Source organism: Phaethon lepturus, unplaced genomic scaffold (assembly GCF_000687285.1).
Source record: "Phaethon lepturus isolate BGI_N335 unplaced genomic scaffold, ASM68728v1 scaffold356, whole genome shotgun sequence".
In the NCBI taxonomy this organism is placed as follows: domain Eukaryota; kingdom Metazoa; phylum Chordata; class Aves; order Phaethontiformes; family Phaethontidae; genus Phaethon; species Phaethon lepturus.
Genome location: NW_010545340.1, coordinates 25,912 through 43,624, shown reverse-complemented (window position 1 = coordinate 43,624; position 17,713 = coordinate 25,912). Strand labels below are relative to the sequence as shown.

Genomic DNA, 17,713 nt, shown 5'->3' with positions numbered 1-17,713 from the left:
CAAACATCAAATCAGCACTCAACAGAGTAGTGATTTCTGTCGTGCGGAATCCACAGAACCTAAACCAGCATCATCTTCCATCTGCGCAGAATGGATTATTCCATCTTGGATTCTGCTGGTATTATTAACATAAAAATAACAATCATTAATGAAGACTGCTGGGTCAAACCCAGTGCAGAGATTTGTCTGAATATTTTTCAGCTGCTCTCATATTCCTGAGAATTCACCCTTTACTGAATCCAGACTTTGAATGAACCCCAAATTTCTGACTGTACAGATGGCAAGGAAACCGCTGGGTTTTGAAATAGAAGTGTAAATCAGTACAAGGGAATGAAAATATATGAACCTGCTCACAAGCAGACGTACAGTTTTCAGTTCGTTAGAGCTCATCTACATGGAGAGGTAGGTAATAAATGAGCAAGGATGTGAATTTAACATATTCAGCAGCTGCCTGAACTAGCACATCTATTCTGCAATAAAAGGGCCTCTCTTTGATTTAGCTTAATTCACTGCCAAAGCATGGTGTAAACGGTCATCTGCAGGATGACAGCACCACGTGAACTGTTGCTTGCACAGTGGATTTCTAAGCTTTAGTGTCTGACCTGGGCGCTCACGTTGCTGCACGCTCAGGGAACCTGAAAAGGCTTTTGGTGCTGTTGCACTTTTCTGAAGAAGGGGTTTCCCTTTTTTTTCCCCCCCTCTAGTTATGGTGACATGGTACCCAAGACAATTGCTGGGAAGATATTTGGCTCCATTTGCTCCCTGAGCGGGGTGCTGGTCATTGCTCTGCCGGTTCCAGTCATTGTGTCCAACTTCAGCCGAATTTACCACCAGAACCAGAGAGCCGACAAGCGGAGAGCGCAGAAGGTAAGCCGTCCCGCGCGGCCGCCGCCTCCGAAAGCTCAGCAGCTGCCAGGAAATCTCAGCCCCTGCTCGTCACCACGGGGGTCACGAGACACCGGTGACAATTCTGAGCGTGGCAGCCGGCACACACCTCTCCATCCACCTCCACCCGCGCTGGCTCACCCTCACGCACTTACAGCTACCCACCCCCTCCAGCCACGGGCTGCTTCATTGCACGCACTGTGTCCTGGCAGATCTTAAAAGACCAGAAGCAAGCAGGCTTTTATTGCTCCCTTTGCTACATACCAGTCCGAAATAAATATACACATATACGCAAAAACCCCTAAGTCATTAACAGGAGCTGTTTACCTTTCTGGCTGCTTGGTGCCTGTTGTCTTGCTGGAGTTTTGAAAACACCCATCCAGAAACATATACTTATCAGTACATACCTCCTCATAGCTGCAGACTGTAACATACACAGAGCACTGGGAATACACAAAAGCCCCTGGAAACGTGAGGGAATTACTGAATATTCCAAAGTCTGAACAGTTTTTACCAGTATAAGCTTACTGATTCACTAAGAAAGTATAACAGATTTGTTGCATTTCTATTTCAGTCTGCTAAATTACACCAAAACCAGAATCAGGTTTTTACAACAACTTGCAAACTAAAGGGCTGGGTTTTTCTCCTCCCTATGGAATGCTGTCTGCCAGAAATTCAAGACTCAGGGAACCTGATGGAGAATAGTAGTAGAACGATGTACTATTTCTGCTTCAGGCAAGCATCTGGGCCGTGCCTACTTCTTGCATCTCAGGGAGCTGACAGCAGAGCGCTGAGATACAAGACCTACAAAACCAGAATATTTGGCAGTCAAAACACATAAGGAGAGTAGCAGAGAGGCAGAATCATGCAGGAACGAGTTGCAGTCTCTGTAAGTCACTGCTGGGTTTTACACATACCTGCATTAGGTTTGGCGTTGTACATGTGAAACATCAGACCGCCATCGTTTTGGGAGGTGTTTTTGAGGGAGAGCTGTTTATCTGATTAGTCATACAACATAATATAGCTTTTAAAAAAAATCTAAGGATACCATAATGGAAGTCCACTCTGTAAGACATACTGTTCAAGCAGCAGCCGGACAGTGGGAAACCAGTATGGATCATTACATGTATTTAATGAATTCAAATGCTTTGCAGAGTCAGCTGCCAAATGCGAGGCTGCACCCAGGCACAAGATATCTGGATTTAGCTTGCGACAGAACATGCCAGGCGTCAACGCACAGGAAGGGCTGGAGTACTCTCCTAGAGGTTCGCTGAGGGGACAGGGTGCAATGGCCCATTTACGTGATTGAAGACTTTGCGAGAAAGCACTTGTTCTACTGAAATGGCACATAAGCACAGAGACAGAACCTGCTTCACAGTATAGCTAGGCAGCAGGTAAACAGGCAAAACAAATAACCAAACAAGATTTCTGCATAACCATGGATCACAACACAAAGAAGCTCCAGAACTGACTCCAGGTCTGTGCTTTTGGATGGGGCTGTCCTTCTCTCCACGCAGCAAACCGAAGTTTCTTGTTCTGATTCACCTTTTCCTTTATTTCTTGGACCATGATCCACTTGGTGACAAGGAAATGTACCACCACCTTCAGTGCCGATATGATTGATTGCAGCTTTTATAAGGTTTGCTGTTATTGACACACACAGTGTATAATTTCCCCCCATTTGAATTTCTAATTCCCTTGTTATTGGATGAATTTCTGGGCTAAGAAAGTTTTCTCAAGTCAGAAGTGTGAGTAATTTTCACATGATCATTGCTGCATGAATACTAAAGAGAACGAAAGCGACAGAAGCACATTAATGACAGTCTCTCTGGAGATGGTCAGGATGCGCACAGAGACGTTAAGAATCGGCTTTGATATAGCGTACTTGATCCAGCAGCATCCTCCAGGGAGTTCAACCCCTTCTTCAGAAATAGGAAAGTTTTAGTAATAGTTAAAACTCTGTCCCCATCTAATTAAAGCTACAAAGACATTTGCGTGGCTTTTTCAAGGAGGTTGGAAGGAGCTCTTTGCACTCTTTCAGTCCTTGAATACAAACAGCCCACCAGTACAAGCTTCCCATAAGCAGAATTTAGAGGACACAGCTTTGAAGAAATGAGACACCTGTCCTAAGTTTCCAGTGTGCTAAATACATTTTCTCTTTTAATTGAAGAATAAATACTTTGCAGTGTATGTATTAGTATAAATGCTTTAGAAGAAGTTCTATTTAGTTCAACAATCATAACCTTTATAATGTACAAGTAGGTTTTCAAGATTAGGCTATAGACCATATTTATTTATTTTATATGAACTCAAACTGAGGTTTTCTAATGAGAAATAAAGACAGAAGTACTGTATGAGCATCAAATTGGCTGGATGCAACATTCACAGATTTGAAGGCTGGGGTAGGAGTAAACCTGGGCTCTCCAGCACAGTGGGAGTGTCTGAGGGGCTGCACTCCAGAAAACAGGAAAAACACAGCACAGCCCCGGTGTCTGTCTGGGTTATGATGTGCTCAGTCTTAACTTTGTCTCTTAACTGTTGAGGCAGCACTGGTCTAGCAGGAAGAGGTATTTAAATAGCATGAATAAAATATCAGGAGGTGGCTGTTACTCACCAGCATCTATCCTTCAACTAACTGAGGAGAAATGTTCCTTAAAAAGAAAAAAAAAAACAAACAAACAAACCACAACAAAACCAAACTACCAGTGATTATATCACCTTGAAGATAAACTCCTCTTTGCCAAACTGCACTGCAAGAGAATTAATTACAAGGAGATCTGGCAATCTTAATTTATTGTGCTGTGTCATCAAATTTTGTCCTCTGGCATGCAGCAAGGACCAGGTCAATCTGAATGGAAGATAAATTGATCATTTCTGACAAGGTTCATTTTGGTAAAATTGTGTTGGGTTTTTTTTCCCCCCATGACTTTTTTTTTTTCTTTTTGACTGATGCGCTAAGAATAGACCCTCCTGACTTTGAAACAATGCTGTTCTTTAGCAAATGTCACAGCCTTTGGTTTTAGAAAGGAATTTGACACTTAAAAGGCTTGACAATAGAATGACTTTGCAATTCAGATAATGCTGGAGTCTCTCTCTTGCTGCGTTCGGTTTGCAGCATGGATGGAATGTGAAGACAACAGGTATCACGTGCTAGTTTGAGGACTAAACCTCCCACTTTTCAACCCTAGAAAGAGAAAGCAGAAGCAGCTACTAACAGCTACTGAAATGCTGCTCCTTTAGCAGCAGTAGAAAAAGGAAAACAGTTCATTATTTAGAAGTTGAAGACTGTATGAATACAGCCACAAGCCTCAACATTATTCCCACCAGAGCAGGGCAGCAGAGAATGCATGGCTGAAAGACTGTCAGGTAACACGGCAGTAAAAAGAATAGATGTGGCCTTTGAGCTTCATGCAGCAAAGATCCCAGAAGTTCAGATTGCTCTCACAAGGTTTACAGGTATGGTGTAAGACATCCTGACTCGGAGACTGGTCAAAAATCCTGCCTTAGTCTCCCAGGTCCAATGACACTTGTCTTTGTCCAGCTTTAAAATAACCAACTCGGGTCCCTCAGGTGGAAAGATTGTTCTAAGTGCAGCAAAGTGAGTTTGTGCTGTTGGGTGTTTTGTTCCTGGAACAATGCTTCAGAAAAGACAACTAGAGATCCTTTCCATATCTCCCCAAACTGCTCCAATGCAGTCCAACTAATTACAGCAGTACAACCCCATCAGCTCCAATGGCCCATTCCGTGGGGAAACAGGAGCTGGCAATAAACTGCACAGGAGCTCTCAGAAATGTGAGTTTGCTTAGGCGTGCCAATGACTGACAAACAGCAATGCACACTGGCAGGTTTTTGCTAAGAAAAAATGAGAAGACAGAAGAAAAATACTGTAGCAAGGGCACAATACAGCATTACAGGTTAAGCCTACGTGGTTGTTAGCCCCAACTCCCTGCCCACATGAACATACATGCAGATGAAGATGCTAAGTCCTCAAAAGCATATTTAAAGCAGTTTTGAACAGCCTCAGAAGGCACATGGAAGTAGAGTGGCAGCTGAAATGTTTGGAAATAGCAGCAACAGCCTAAAGCAAACTGGTCTCTAGACCAGCCCCCTTAGGGCTAAAATTTAGCCGAGTTGTTCTAGATCTTCGCAGTTTGCGGGAAAATAAGTGTCAAAAAGGGGCCTCTTAGAAAATGAGGAATGCCTCCTCACATTTGCACAACAGAGCAGGGAGAAATGTAAATGCTCAGATGCTGTTAAAAAACCCTGTTTAAAGTGCATTTATCACTTAATGGTTAGATTTGCTAAATGAGCCAAGATACTGAAATGGCTGATAATCTCAGAGGGATTAGCATGGGTTTAGTGGTGCATTTCACAGGGGCTAAACAGAAACTGTCGTCTATGAATATAAAACTTCAGTAATCACAGTGCTTGGTTTCAGGTCTGCAGTAAATATGCTTTTGAGGACTACAGCTTCTCAATCTGTTCAATTCATTTCATTTATTATCTGGTGGCCTTTGGTTCTATGAGAACAAGCAATGTACTGCAAAGGCCCTGAAATAGACTTCTCATTCCATAGGCTATACATTTCCAGGCACGAACCAAACACCCAGATTTAGGTAAGGAAAGGACTACCCAGGAGAAAATAATTTTGTAGAGCCGCTCTCACATAAAACTGTAATATAGACCTGAAAACTGTAACGCAGGCTATCAAAGAGTAGATGGTATAAATTAGGTGAAGCACAAAAGTGGACACATTGCCTGGTGGATGAGCTAAAGCGTTCAATCACAGAGCCACTAACAGCAGAAGAAAGGAAGGAAGGGGCAGAGGAGAAGCCGTATCTTTTCAGATTAAGTCGATCAGAGGAAGTAGATGGAGGAAGGTTACTCCAGACAGCGAGAGCTACTTGTGAGATGGTTACACACAGGCAGCTATGACTCTGCAGACTGATAGAGAGGTAACTATGGAGATGCTTGAAAGAGGCTTAAGCCAAAAGGAAGGAAGAGTAAGGACACAAACGTCTTTCTGATTGTTCCATAAGAGGCACGTTAGAAACAGGCTGTTCCAGACCCAGCCATCACTCCCAGAGGCATGGGAAACAGGACTGCAGTCAGCAGAGCTGATGAAGAGGGAAGATGGTGATGAAGAGAATGCCTAATACTAGATTTATGTCATAACTGTACCCATGAGAAAGATGGCCCACACGCCTGTCAATAATGAGGCCATTATAATAATTGATTTGCTACAGAGCAGGGGAGTCAGCTTTGAAATGTTCTGTTTTCAGCTGACACCCTAAATTTTGGAGGTGGATTAGTGAACTTCAGAGTGTTGAACAGAACGGCCAGAAAAAGCGACTCAAGCAAAGCTGCGAGCTGTCTAAGGAGAGCTCAGCGACAGAACATGACTCAGTTCCCAGCAGGGGATGGGGTTGGGAACTTAAGGAGAGAGAGAAACAATAAGGTTAAAACTGGAGCTGGCTGACATTTAAAAAAACATGTTTTTTTCAAACACAATGAATCTGTGAGGAATACGTTTTTGTTGTTGTTGATATTTAACAGGTTTTGACGGGGGGGGGGGAAGCTTATTTTTTAAAAAAAAGATAATTCATTTTTGCTGGGGTAGATACCTCTTTCTCCTCTCTTTCATGTTTTTTTCTTTGTCACATCCCCTAAGACAGTTTGGGGGCAGGGGGGACAACAAACAAATAAACCAACCAGCAATCCTTCCCCTTTTCTTTCATATTGTCCAGGAAAGCAAAATGGCATTCTCCATCAGTTCAGCTAGTTCAAATTCCCTGGGTCCCAAACTGCCTAAAACAACTAGACATCTCCTCTGAAAGGAAGGATTGAAGTCAGTGAGATAGAGCGTATAGGTTCAGCCTCCAAAGCAAGCCCAAACATTTAAGTATTAAGGCTGTTGTCAATAGTGGCCCAATGCCCAGCTGAAATTACTTCCACACACATCCAGAAGCCACTCTACATTTGTTTCATGCCTTGAGGCCTTTTCACGTCACCTCTCAGTCATAACCAGATAGCCTGCAACACGTAAGAACTTGACTAATCCATCCTCGGGGTCTCTCCTTGGTCATCTCAGCAAGAGGGTGTCCCCTTTCCCCGCCTGCTGGAAGTCCGGGTCGTGTGTGGCAGCCTCTGTCCAGATGGCTCATTATGTAGCACAGTTGGTAGGATTTGTAATGGTTGATGTTGCCCACTTCATCCCAGATGTCTAAATAAATACAAGCTGAAATTGCCTTGTCAAGGAGACCTGTATGCAAAACATTCAGCCAAAAAACATTGGGAAGCCCTATCCTACTTTGGAACTGGATTCTAGCAATCAGATTCTTTACTGTTACCTTTATTAACTGGTTGTTTTGCCACTCTGCCTAAGTAATGCAGAATCGAGTGGGCCGGCTGCAGTTTTGCTCCCATGCAGTTCCTGGGGTACATAACAAATACAGCTCAACCCCTCCTGCACCAACTGCAGTGTAAGGCTACGTCTAGATTAATGGATATGGCTATATCCACAGGGACAGGAAAACACAGAACAAAGAGTGGGTATAAATGGTAGTAAGGCTTATCATGCTTACCAGTTTGTACCATGACAGTGACAAGCACATGAAGAACATTTATGGCTGACACACGTTGTGCTGGGATGGCAATACGGGTCTCTCAGTCCCCTCATCGCGTGTGTTAGATAGATGAGAACACTCTGCAGTCTACCAGCACATCCCTCAAGGGCCACTGCAGAATTTCCCTGTTTACACACTCCCAGATGTCTTACACAGCCCAACTTCAGACGTCCTAGAATCTCATTACTCCACTCCTCCCACTCCACCCAGCAGCAGTGGTCTGCAAAGTCTGACTCGGAACAAGCCTTTGTTGTTTGAAGGTCATGAAAATCCCATCAAACAGTAACTGCTGACAACTTCAGCATCACATCAGGCTCTAAACCAGCACAAGGCAGACCCTCTCTTGCCCTGAACAGCGGCCTGCCATCCTCTTCTGCCTCCCTACTACAGCCAGGCTCACTGTTCTGACAAACTCTGATGCTGCAGCAGCAGCATCACCCTTCCATACTTCCCTCTCCGTGACTCAGGTTTCTTTGCACATAAAACTGGGATAAACCCACTTCTTTTCTTGGCTCAGTGGATTCATGCAGAGTTAGTTTGCGTACATGTACATGTACAAGGTGAAACCATCTTCTGGTATTATTTTATGGCATAATACTATTCATACCCAGGATTTTAAATTTATCTATGTGAGCTTTTGCACTAGCAATTCTCGCTGACTCACCAAACAAGGCAGCAGAAATGACAGCATGCTTTCCTGACCTGTCATGGGTAGCAAGCAGACCAACGGTAAATGCTGGTAGAGAACGGTTCACAAGCAGGCAAGGGAATAAAAGCGTGCATAAAACGTACAGATAATTTTCAAAAAAATATCTATATGGGGAAACCACAGTCTGCCTGCAAGTACTATGCAGGAAGAAAAAGCAGTTCAATCCACCAGACAAATTGCTCTGTAGGAAATAGCTCCTCGTTTCTCCTCTTTGTCACAGTACAGCAGAACTCTCCTGTTTACTATGCAGACCGCTGCCTGGCAGTAATTCCAGCCACCTGCTCTCCATGTAAGTGCAGCCATTTAGACCGAGCTCAGCATTAACTCCGAACAAATACAATAATAAAGAGCAATTCTACACATTGTCCATGAGCTCCGGTATCCAGCCGCCAGTGCATCTCTGTCCACATATGAAGCATCAGCCCCGTTAGCGATTAAGTCAGGACAATTAGGAGCCATTCTCGTAGGAACGCGCAGCGATGCTGGAATGCACAAACAAGGGCCAGAGCAGCACGCAGTCACGACAGCTCTGCAGCTTTCTGCTGCCAAAGCGGGAGCCTCCAGCGCCCAGGACAACATGCCAGGCAGGCTTCTCCCTCTGCAGCTGCCAAACCAAGGCAAGCAGCCAACGTGGTGTGGCTGGCAGCGTAAGGACGTGAGCCGAGACACAAGGTCTTCCACGTCTTCACTTATCAAATGGGACCAGAGGATGGGTTTGCGATGGATTTTTTCCCTAGAAGCCTAATGCAAGAGATTTGTCCCCAGAGACCCCAGGAGCAAGAGGAACCACTAGGAGCAGCTTCAGTAAGAATGCTAATTGCAGTGTACAGTAACTTTATTGTCACCAGATAAATTCTGAGCAATTTTCATTTGCCAGCAAGCAACACTTCTCTCAATTAATGCTGAAAGCTCTTAGCACAGAGAAGTGGGATGGAGCACAGCCCCTGGCCATACCCTGCCTGCAGCAGCAGCATTGCCCACACTACCACTTACCTCCATCCACTTCCTTGCTGCTGGTGGGTGCCTGCCTGTGGGAGACGACCCATGCTCTCAGCACCAGCAAGCGGGCAGCCCTACCGTTAACTCTTCCCCTTGGGCTTCATTCCATGGGGGAGAACAAAGGGCACAAGTTTTACAAATTTGCTTCGTTTTCCCTTGAGTTTCAGACAAGGATTGTAGAGTTCTCATTCCCCCCATTTTCACTGCCTTTCTGGGGAGCAGCACTTTATGAAACAATCACCTTAATTTTCTGTGCTAACCACAGGCCTCCACACCATTAATTAGTGTTCATACATCAGGTCTAGTAAGTCAGCATGTGACACTAGATCAAATTCTGTTAATTTCTCCTTCCCCTGAATACTTTATAGCTATTAATTAGGGGTGTGAGCTGTGTGAAAGATGTTAGAAAAGTGAGATCTGGGAACACAGACAGACAGATAAATCACAGGCAGACACTCGTCACACTCTGCTTTCAGTGACACACAGAATCTTACTTTATAATAATTAAGAACAGCAACCTCTCTATTGATGATGTAGAAAAACATGAGGCTCTTTTCTTGAGAAGATGTTTATTAAGTAATATGTTTCTAGACAAATTCTGACACCCTAATTTACACCCCATAATACTTCACTTCTAACTCTTAACAAACTATACCAGATTCCCACTGCAATTGGTATGGCACCTCTTTGACCACACATCCCTGGAGCTATTTTGACCCAAGCTCTAAAATCTGTTACGGTGTTAAGAATACAAAAAAAAGTATGTAGGAATTTCTTTTATTATTTTTTCAAGAGGCGAATTTAAGAAGCAAAGAGAGCTAGATTTGTCAGTCAGCTGGACTGGTAGTGTGGGAACTCCAGCATAGAAGCAGCTTTGAACTTCAGCCAAGATGCAGTAACTGTGTATAACATATTTCAATCAAGGACAAACTATGCATAAAGTCAGTTTTTATAGAGATCAAGGTCTGAATGTAAGCCTTACTGGGTGGATGGATAGACGGATAACTAAAAAAGGTATTAGAAATAAAGAGGGCATCTACAGAGGATAAAAATATGAAATGGCCTCCAAAAAAGCTTACTACTTAAATGTCAAGAAAAGGACTAAAGTGAGAATTGTCAAACTCTACAAGAAGTGAAGTTTATTCTATTCTTTCCTATCGAATGCAGGAAAGATCAGAAAGGGAATGGTCTATGTAAAAAGAAAACACCAATACAATAGCATCCAAGTAAAGTTACATGCAGGCTGGAAATCAGAAAAAAATTTCTAAATAAAAGAATGAAGTTCTAAAATAAATGCCCAGTAGGAAGCTTAAGCCAGAGTTTTTTAAGTTCAAGATGAAAATGTACAAAAGGAAGTTTGCAATAGGAAGGCACCGGTCTCAGTGCTCTGGGGGCTTCTTGACTGTCCTGCATTTCTCTCTGCAAGTTTTGCATTTTACGGCACTTTTTTCAGAGTTCTGTGTTTAATCAGCCAGGATATCTATGACTAGTACAGAAGCCGAGGTCCATTAAACTCCATATTCTGTGCATTGTTCTATAAATAGATCGAACATCGTGTTCTTCAGTGTTGGAAAAGATTAAACGATATAGTGCATTCGAAATGATGTTCTGTTGCTTTAATGGTGCCAAGGGTAAGGTAGGATTAAAAGGAGAGTCACAGAGGAGGGGAGGGGAATCTTTTATCTCTGGAAAGTAATGAAGAGGCCCAAAATAAGATCAAGGTCTGACTGTAAGTGGTTCTATGAAATAATATAGGAATATAATGAGTTCTACACTATCTAATTTCTATATGCAGCTCTACAACATCTCCCCCAAAGTAAAAACGACAGAATATTCAAACTTGGTTCAAAAGCTGTTTAATGTAAAGATTTGAGAGGAAGGAAAGTCCAAATGTGCATACTTTGTTTCTCAGGGGGGAAAAAAAAAAAAAAAAAAGGTTAAAATGACAGAGAGATGATCTGCAGAAACTAACTTATCTAACACTGCTGTAACTCCGCTGCCTGCCTATTACAACAGCCAGATGGAACTACGGCTAGCAGGATAACAACTAGTACTTATTACATGGGCCATTTGCTTTTTAAACAACCATTATTTCACTCAGCGTTCAAGCACATGTAATAACCCTGAGTCCTAATTTGACAATCCAGCCTGTTTCCAGACTTTGTTAAAGACGGCATATCAGCTTCCCAGAGCCATGAGTAGGACAGATGATCAGTGTTGCCTGATTATACTGAGGAAACCACTCCACAGACAGTAGATTCATTTAATTTCTTGCCCAGTCTATTATTTTTGAAAGTTTTCTTAAAAATGAAGGATTTTCCATTTTCTGCTTGGCGAGGAAAAACTACCACAGTAGGCCAGGGAGCTAAGCTATTTTCCACCACATGAAGGTTTCATCCTTTCCAAGTCATGTACGTGCACTGAGTTCCCACTCAGAAGTACAAATTGAAGGTTTTGTTGAATTCCTTTATGAATTTTATGCTAAAATTAGTCAAAGGTACCACAGATGAGACCATTTCAGGAAGGTGAAAATGTAACTACAAGAAAATACTTTTATGTCATTCCACACTCTAAGCCCCATTGATAAGTCTGCAGAAACTCTTGTTTAAGAGCACAACCTGCTTGTTACCTTTTTCATAGCCTAAAATTGACCATGTTCTTTCCATCTAGAATTAAATCCAGACCCAAACTAACAACAGATGCAGACAAAGGCAACAAAATCGAACATGCACTTAGTGGCTCTGGTATTTTACCTCGGAAATAAAAATCAGACCAAAAGTACTCTGTTGATTACTTTTGAGAACAGCTTCATTTCAGCCTTAGAAGACTGGTGGTAGACACCTACTGCACCACTGGACTCACTGCAGCAGTCACCAATAGGTCTACTCATATTCAAAGTACTAATTGTTTAGGAATTAAACTTTGAAGCACTGTTAATTATGTAGCATAGCTGCATTTTCTGCTAGGAATGCTCTTAGTGTGGTTTTAGCAGATAGAGTTAGATAGGATATGGACTGGAGCATCTCTCATATGAGGAAAGGCTGAGAGAAATGGGACTGTTTAGCCTAAAGAAGAGAAGGCTCAGAGGGATCTTATTAATGTATATAAATACCTGAAGGGAGAGTGCAAAGAGGACAGAGTCAGGCTCCTTCCAGTGGTGCCCAGTGACGGGACCAGAGGTGATGGGCACAAACTGAAACACACGAGCCTCCATCTAAACATCAGAAAACACTTTTTCAGCGTGAGAGTGACCAAGCACTAGCACAGGTTGCCCAGGGAGGTTGTGGAGTTTCCATGCTTGGAGATATTCAAAAGCCACCTGGACACAGTACTGGGCAACTGGGTCTACGTGGCCCTGCCTGAGCAGGGGGATTGGAACAGATGACCTACCAGATGACTCCAGCAGTCTCTTCCAACCTCAGCCATTCTGAGAAGGATAGTGCTCCAGCCCCAAGAGGGAGCAGGAGCGGACATAGGACCCATACATGTAGTACCTGACATACATGTACTCCAGTCATCTTCTTGCTCAAGTACAGGAGATCTGGAAAGCTAAAGATGTCTGGCAAATATGAAATTATGTCATAGGTTGTAACTTAATAGTTTATTATACCACATAAATCAAGAGTGAGCATTATCTCCATAAGAACTAGAGAAAAATCATTAATAAATAATAACTAGCTGTTTCCTGGGCGTGCCATCTGGTAAGCATTTTTCCTAGCCAGCAACTCCTGCTCCTGGTACTTCTGCAAAGCAGCTAAAAGATGAAGACAGGCTATTCTTTCTCCTTTGTCAGTCCCTTTGGGAAATGTAGATACCCAGGATGCTGACAGCCACTTACATCATCCTCCCCACCACACGTCAGCACTCCATGTGTACAGGGCTTCACTGCCCTTCCTGCTTATTCTGAGCCTCCACTTTCTTAAAAAGCAGTGAAGAGCCAGAAGTTATTGAGACCTGCCTTCCATCCCGCTCTCAGAAACACGTGGGCTCCAAGATAACCAAATTAATCATTCTAACCTGTAAGTGGCTGTCATTAGTATTATTATTTTCATCATATAAATGATCTTGCAGATTAGGTCATATGCATTTTGAGATCCTGTGGTTTCCTAGCAACTCCTCTTACCACTCTACATGCAGACACAATGTGCCGTTTTCTTTTCCTTTTATAGACTCTCCATGCAGGGGTTATATTCAGCAACAGTGATCTCAGGCCTGGCCCTAATGACCTTCAGTCTGTCACATTTGTAGGATAAGATGCAGAAGACAGCTGTCTCCCCCTCCCAAAAGACATCTGCAGCAGATGGCCAGAAAAAACGTGGTCCTCATTTGTCTGTCTTCTGTCCTGCAGACCCGAAGCACTGAGCTCTGCAGGACAGGGATGACAAAAACATGCCCACACATGTTAAAAACTGGCAGAATTTGGAAGACCCCATCAGCCTAATTCTGGAGGTGAGAATACATAGTACGGTTCCCTGCAAAATACTGCTGCTTCAAAGCGTGCGTGGGGTGCCCTAAGTTCAAGGCTTTTGCCTCTCTAATGTACTCCTCACCTGACCCGCCAAAGCACAGCTCTGCCAGTGGCCAAGGCCAGGCTGATGCATTCCAACAGGTAACGCAGAACTCCTCTGGAACGGCCAGCTTTTACCTGCTCCCACACCGTAACCCGAGCCCGGCAGTGCTGCCGGGTGCCCTTCACGTCCTCAATCCACGTCGCTCCGTCATACAAACCTGTGTCCAACCTCTGCTGCAGAGGTCAGAGGCGAGTGCTTTGCTGCACTTAAACCCTTTCTTACAGCCAGGCACGATCGAAGTACTGCACCCCACGTAAACATACGACATGTACCTAAATACCATGTAAAGCTTGTGTCACTCGACAGATGTGCTTTCCAAATAATGCACGTTATACCCAGACTTTCACATAAAAATATGAACTATGGTTTTAGAGTTGTTTCTAGTCTGGGAAACTGTCTGGAGGGCCAAACCAATTTTAGGCACCAATTTTAATTAACTTCTCTAGCTGAGTTAATCAAGATATCTACCAAATTTAATCATGATGGGGACACAGAGTTAGGCAATGTGACTATTCTAGACAATCTTTTGTGTAAGGAGAATAGGATTAACTTCTGTCCTGCCCCACTGACATTTTTTAAAATAACAACGTCTGTTCTACGCTACAAAAGCTATGGGGCTTAATTATTTAGATAGCTAGTGGCCCTATTTCAGAGAAGAAAAGAGAACAGACCTCAGAAACGAACCATCTTCAGTCCACGTGGAGTACAGCTATTAATATTTGATCCCCTGCTAGCCTGGAGGCAAAGGGAATAATGTTCATTACAAGAGCATAAGACTGAATTCACTTTAACAATTTACTGAACTGAAGATGAGGATGAAACCTTTCCTGCTATAGGTGAGGTGAGCAAGTTGGGGGACTCTGGTATTTCCTTCCGCAAAGGAGCTGATATTTCATCAAGCACAGAAAGAAATGGATGCCTTCTGTGGTTGCCATCAGAGCCTCACTGTAAAGACCATCACTGGATCCAATATCCAGTGCTGATTACAGAAGAGATAAGATCATTGCGAAAAGTAAGGATGAAAGACACAAAAGCATATTTTTGCAGATAGAAGATATAATTTAATGGAAATTTAATTAACAGGAACAGAGAGAAAGTGCCATGTAACCTGGAAATGGAATATCCTTCAGTCACTTATCCCCTGCCCTCTCCCTCTAACTCACATTCAGTAGTAGTAGTCTGTGTATTTTGTTGCAGGTTACAGTCTCAGGCCAGTCTTACTCAGGGCCTAGAGCAACACAGCAGTTTAGGAAAGTCTTCAGAAAAACTGAAGATCCAATTTAATCTTCTTGTTGTGTTTGCAAGACAGACTGAGGATACAACTTGTGTCCCTTTCACAGGGTGACCAGATGGCCCTCTGAGATACCTTGGCCCCTGTACAGAGTAATTTGCATCAGAAATTCCTCTCTCATATACTGACTTGTGGTCTTAACATTAAAATGGGACAATGCAATCTAGGTGAAGTATAGAAAAGAAGTCAATTTTGGATGTCCCCATTATAGGGTGTCAAAAGAAGACCTATTTTTCAGACTGGTCATAGCCTGTGTCACCCAATTAAAGCTGCAAACTAGTACCCTGTACACATCTTTTCCTGAGAAATGGTCTGCTTAGGCAGAAGCTCTTAAGGTTAAACAAATCTTTCAAATATTGAGGGCCAGAGTCACTCAGGCATGTACAGTAATAGAGTTCCTGGAATTATTACACTCTCTGGATCCACTGCAGATATTTGCCTCTTGGCTTTACTGTTCCTACAGTGTATATGCATTAGCACCTCTAATTAGAGAGGAAAATCACGAGTTCCACGTTATTTAAAAGATTATACAGCATTTGAAACTACAGCACAATGTAATTATTTTTTAATAGCCATAGCTATTTCATGTATTTACTTTTAATGGTGTTTGAGTCATAAATTAACAGTAGAAAAGAAAAAGGCAAATCAGCACTTGACAGAGAAGCAGGGAACAATTGAAAAGAAAAACTGAAATGCTAAAAACTGTGTGATCAAAAAGGAAGAGGGCCTTAGTTGTTCTTGTTTGCTTTACTCTGGACTGCTTGTTATCATCTAACTTGTCTCCCTGGAAGTCAAGAAGGTCAGGAATAAATAAAAAATGAGAAGAGTTGGATGTCTGTGTTGTTGCAGAGTGACTTCTGTCAGTTTGTCAAGAGATGCGCGTTTGTGGACAGAGTTTTACATTATCAGATAGCAAAGTTAATAAACTAGCACTGCTGCTGCGGAGGACAGCCCGCCAGCGCAGAGGACCGGGCATCACTGTGCTAGCTGCAGTACAAGCAGGGCAAGCAACAACACGGATGTCACAGCACAGAGCTGAACGATGGAGAGGATTAAACAACCGAGCACGTTAGAGAGAAGGTGAGCCATGAAAGCAGCACGCGTGCAGAGCATGTGCACACTGCTAGCTGACATACATACAGTCATCCTGTGCCAGGAATATGTTCAAGACAAGTGGCTCTAGTTCCTGTGCACCTCACCACCAAAAAATGACTATTAACTTTTGAAAGGTAAACAAATCCGCAGTACCTCACTTCTTATCTGTGGGAAGGCTATTAACACTCTGTGGCAGATGATGTTCTTCAGACATATGCACTCATCCGACTCCTGGAGACAGACCTGGGCTAGCTGTTCTGAACGGCACCTTGTCCTGTCTGCACGCTCCTTGTATTTCACTCCCAGGCTTTTTCAGGTGGACCAAGACCCTGAAATTTCCTTCCTCCTGGTAATCCAGCACAGGGCCAATCCCTCGGCGTGCCAAGCTCTAACTTCAGCTTGTTTGCCTTCTTCACAGAAAGCCCGGCTTGCGAGGATTCGAGTGGCCAAAACAGGCAGCTCCAACGCTTACCTTCACAGCAAGCGCAACGGCCTCCTGAATGAAGCCCTCGAGCTGACGGTGAGTTCAGAGACAGCATCTCCTTCCACAGAGTTTAGAAGTTCCCTATTCCCACGCCTCTCCCTGGGCTCCCTCCCTTTCTCTCCCCGTTGCCACCCAATCGCTCATCATCCAGCGTGGCAGCCTCACCCACGGAACGGTGCTGCGCTGCGATGACACTCATCTACTGCGTGTGCCATGTGGAGGGACAGCTGGAATCCAGCTGCGAGACTGGATGGGAGGAAAAAGCTTCCTTGGGCTCCTCCTTGAGCTAGGAAAGGATCTGGCCTTCCAGCAACAACCAGGTTCACAGTTCCCTCGAATCCCTCTGCATGATGGAGCTGTTGAAGCTGTACCAATTTATACGGTCCAGGCTTTGCCCATACTATAAATATCCACTCTCTTCCAACATACAGTTATTTATTTTTAAGTGTCTCTAACATGGACTACCTGATCACACCCAACAGGACAGGAAAATATTCCCTAGCTCCTGTTTCAGGCAGTTTGGTGCCGGGTTTATTTTTAACAGAAAGGCCTCTAGAGACTAATACTAGTTATTCAGGAGAAGAAAAGTTTTAAGTGCGTCAGATTGCTCAGCAGAATCAGCGAAAATAAGAGGAGGTTATTACATTAAGCCTGATCAACAGCAGAGCAGGTATTAACACATTTCATGGATTTCATTTCAAATAAATCAGCCTTTTGTACACGTGGGGAGCAAAGAGCGAGATGAAGAATGCTTAATAGAGCCACCAGAGCCGCCTAGCACTTGTTCTCGCATCCTTACTTGGGGCCTAATCCTTCAAATGTATACTATTTTCCCTGGCACACAACTTTGCATTTGTAAAATCAAAGCTGAAAAACCTTTTCAGCTCATGGTGAAAGCTGCTCACTAGGACCCCAGCCCACTCTTACCCAAGCTCAGTGGGTACAGCACACAGAGGGTAATTGTGTAGCACCATATTTTGCACATAGGATGTTGCTCAGTGCAGACCAAGGTAGAGGAATCTGGCCCTTTATAACTGCAATAGTTCTTAAACT

General features: G+C 43.5%; 1 protein-coding gene across 1 annotated transcript in view; it reads left to right on the top strand.

The window, feature by feature from the left end:
• Positions 1-394: 394 nt before the first annotated feature.
• KCND3 (potassium voltage-gated channel, Shal-related subfamily, member 3) overlaps positions 395-17,713 on the top strand; it is a 29,442-nt gene continuing 12,123 nt past the window's right edge. The window contains exons 1-3 of the mRNA XM_010288903.1: positions 395-402; positions 705-867; positions 16,595-16,696. Of these exons, the coding sequence (XP_010287205.1) occupies positions 395-402; positions 705-867; positions 16,595-16,696 (273 nt within the window). The remainder of the gene's footprint in view (positions 403-704; positions 868-16,594; positions 16,697-17,713) is intronic.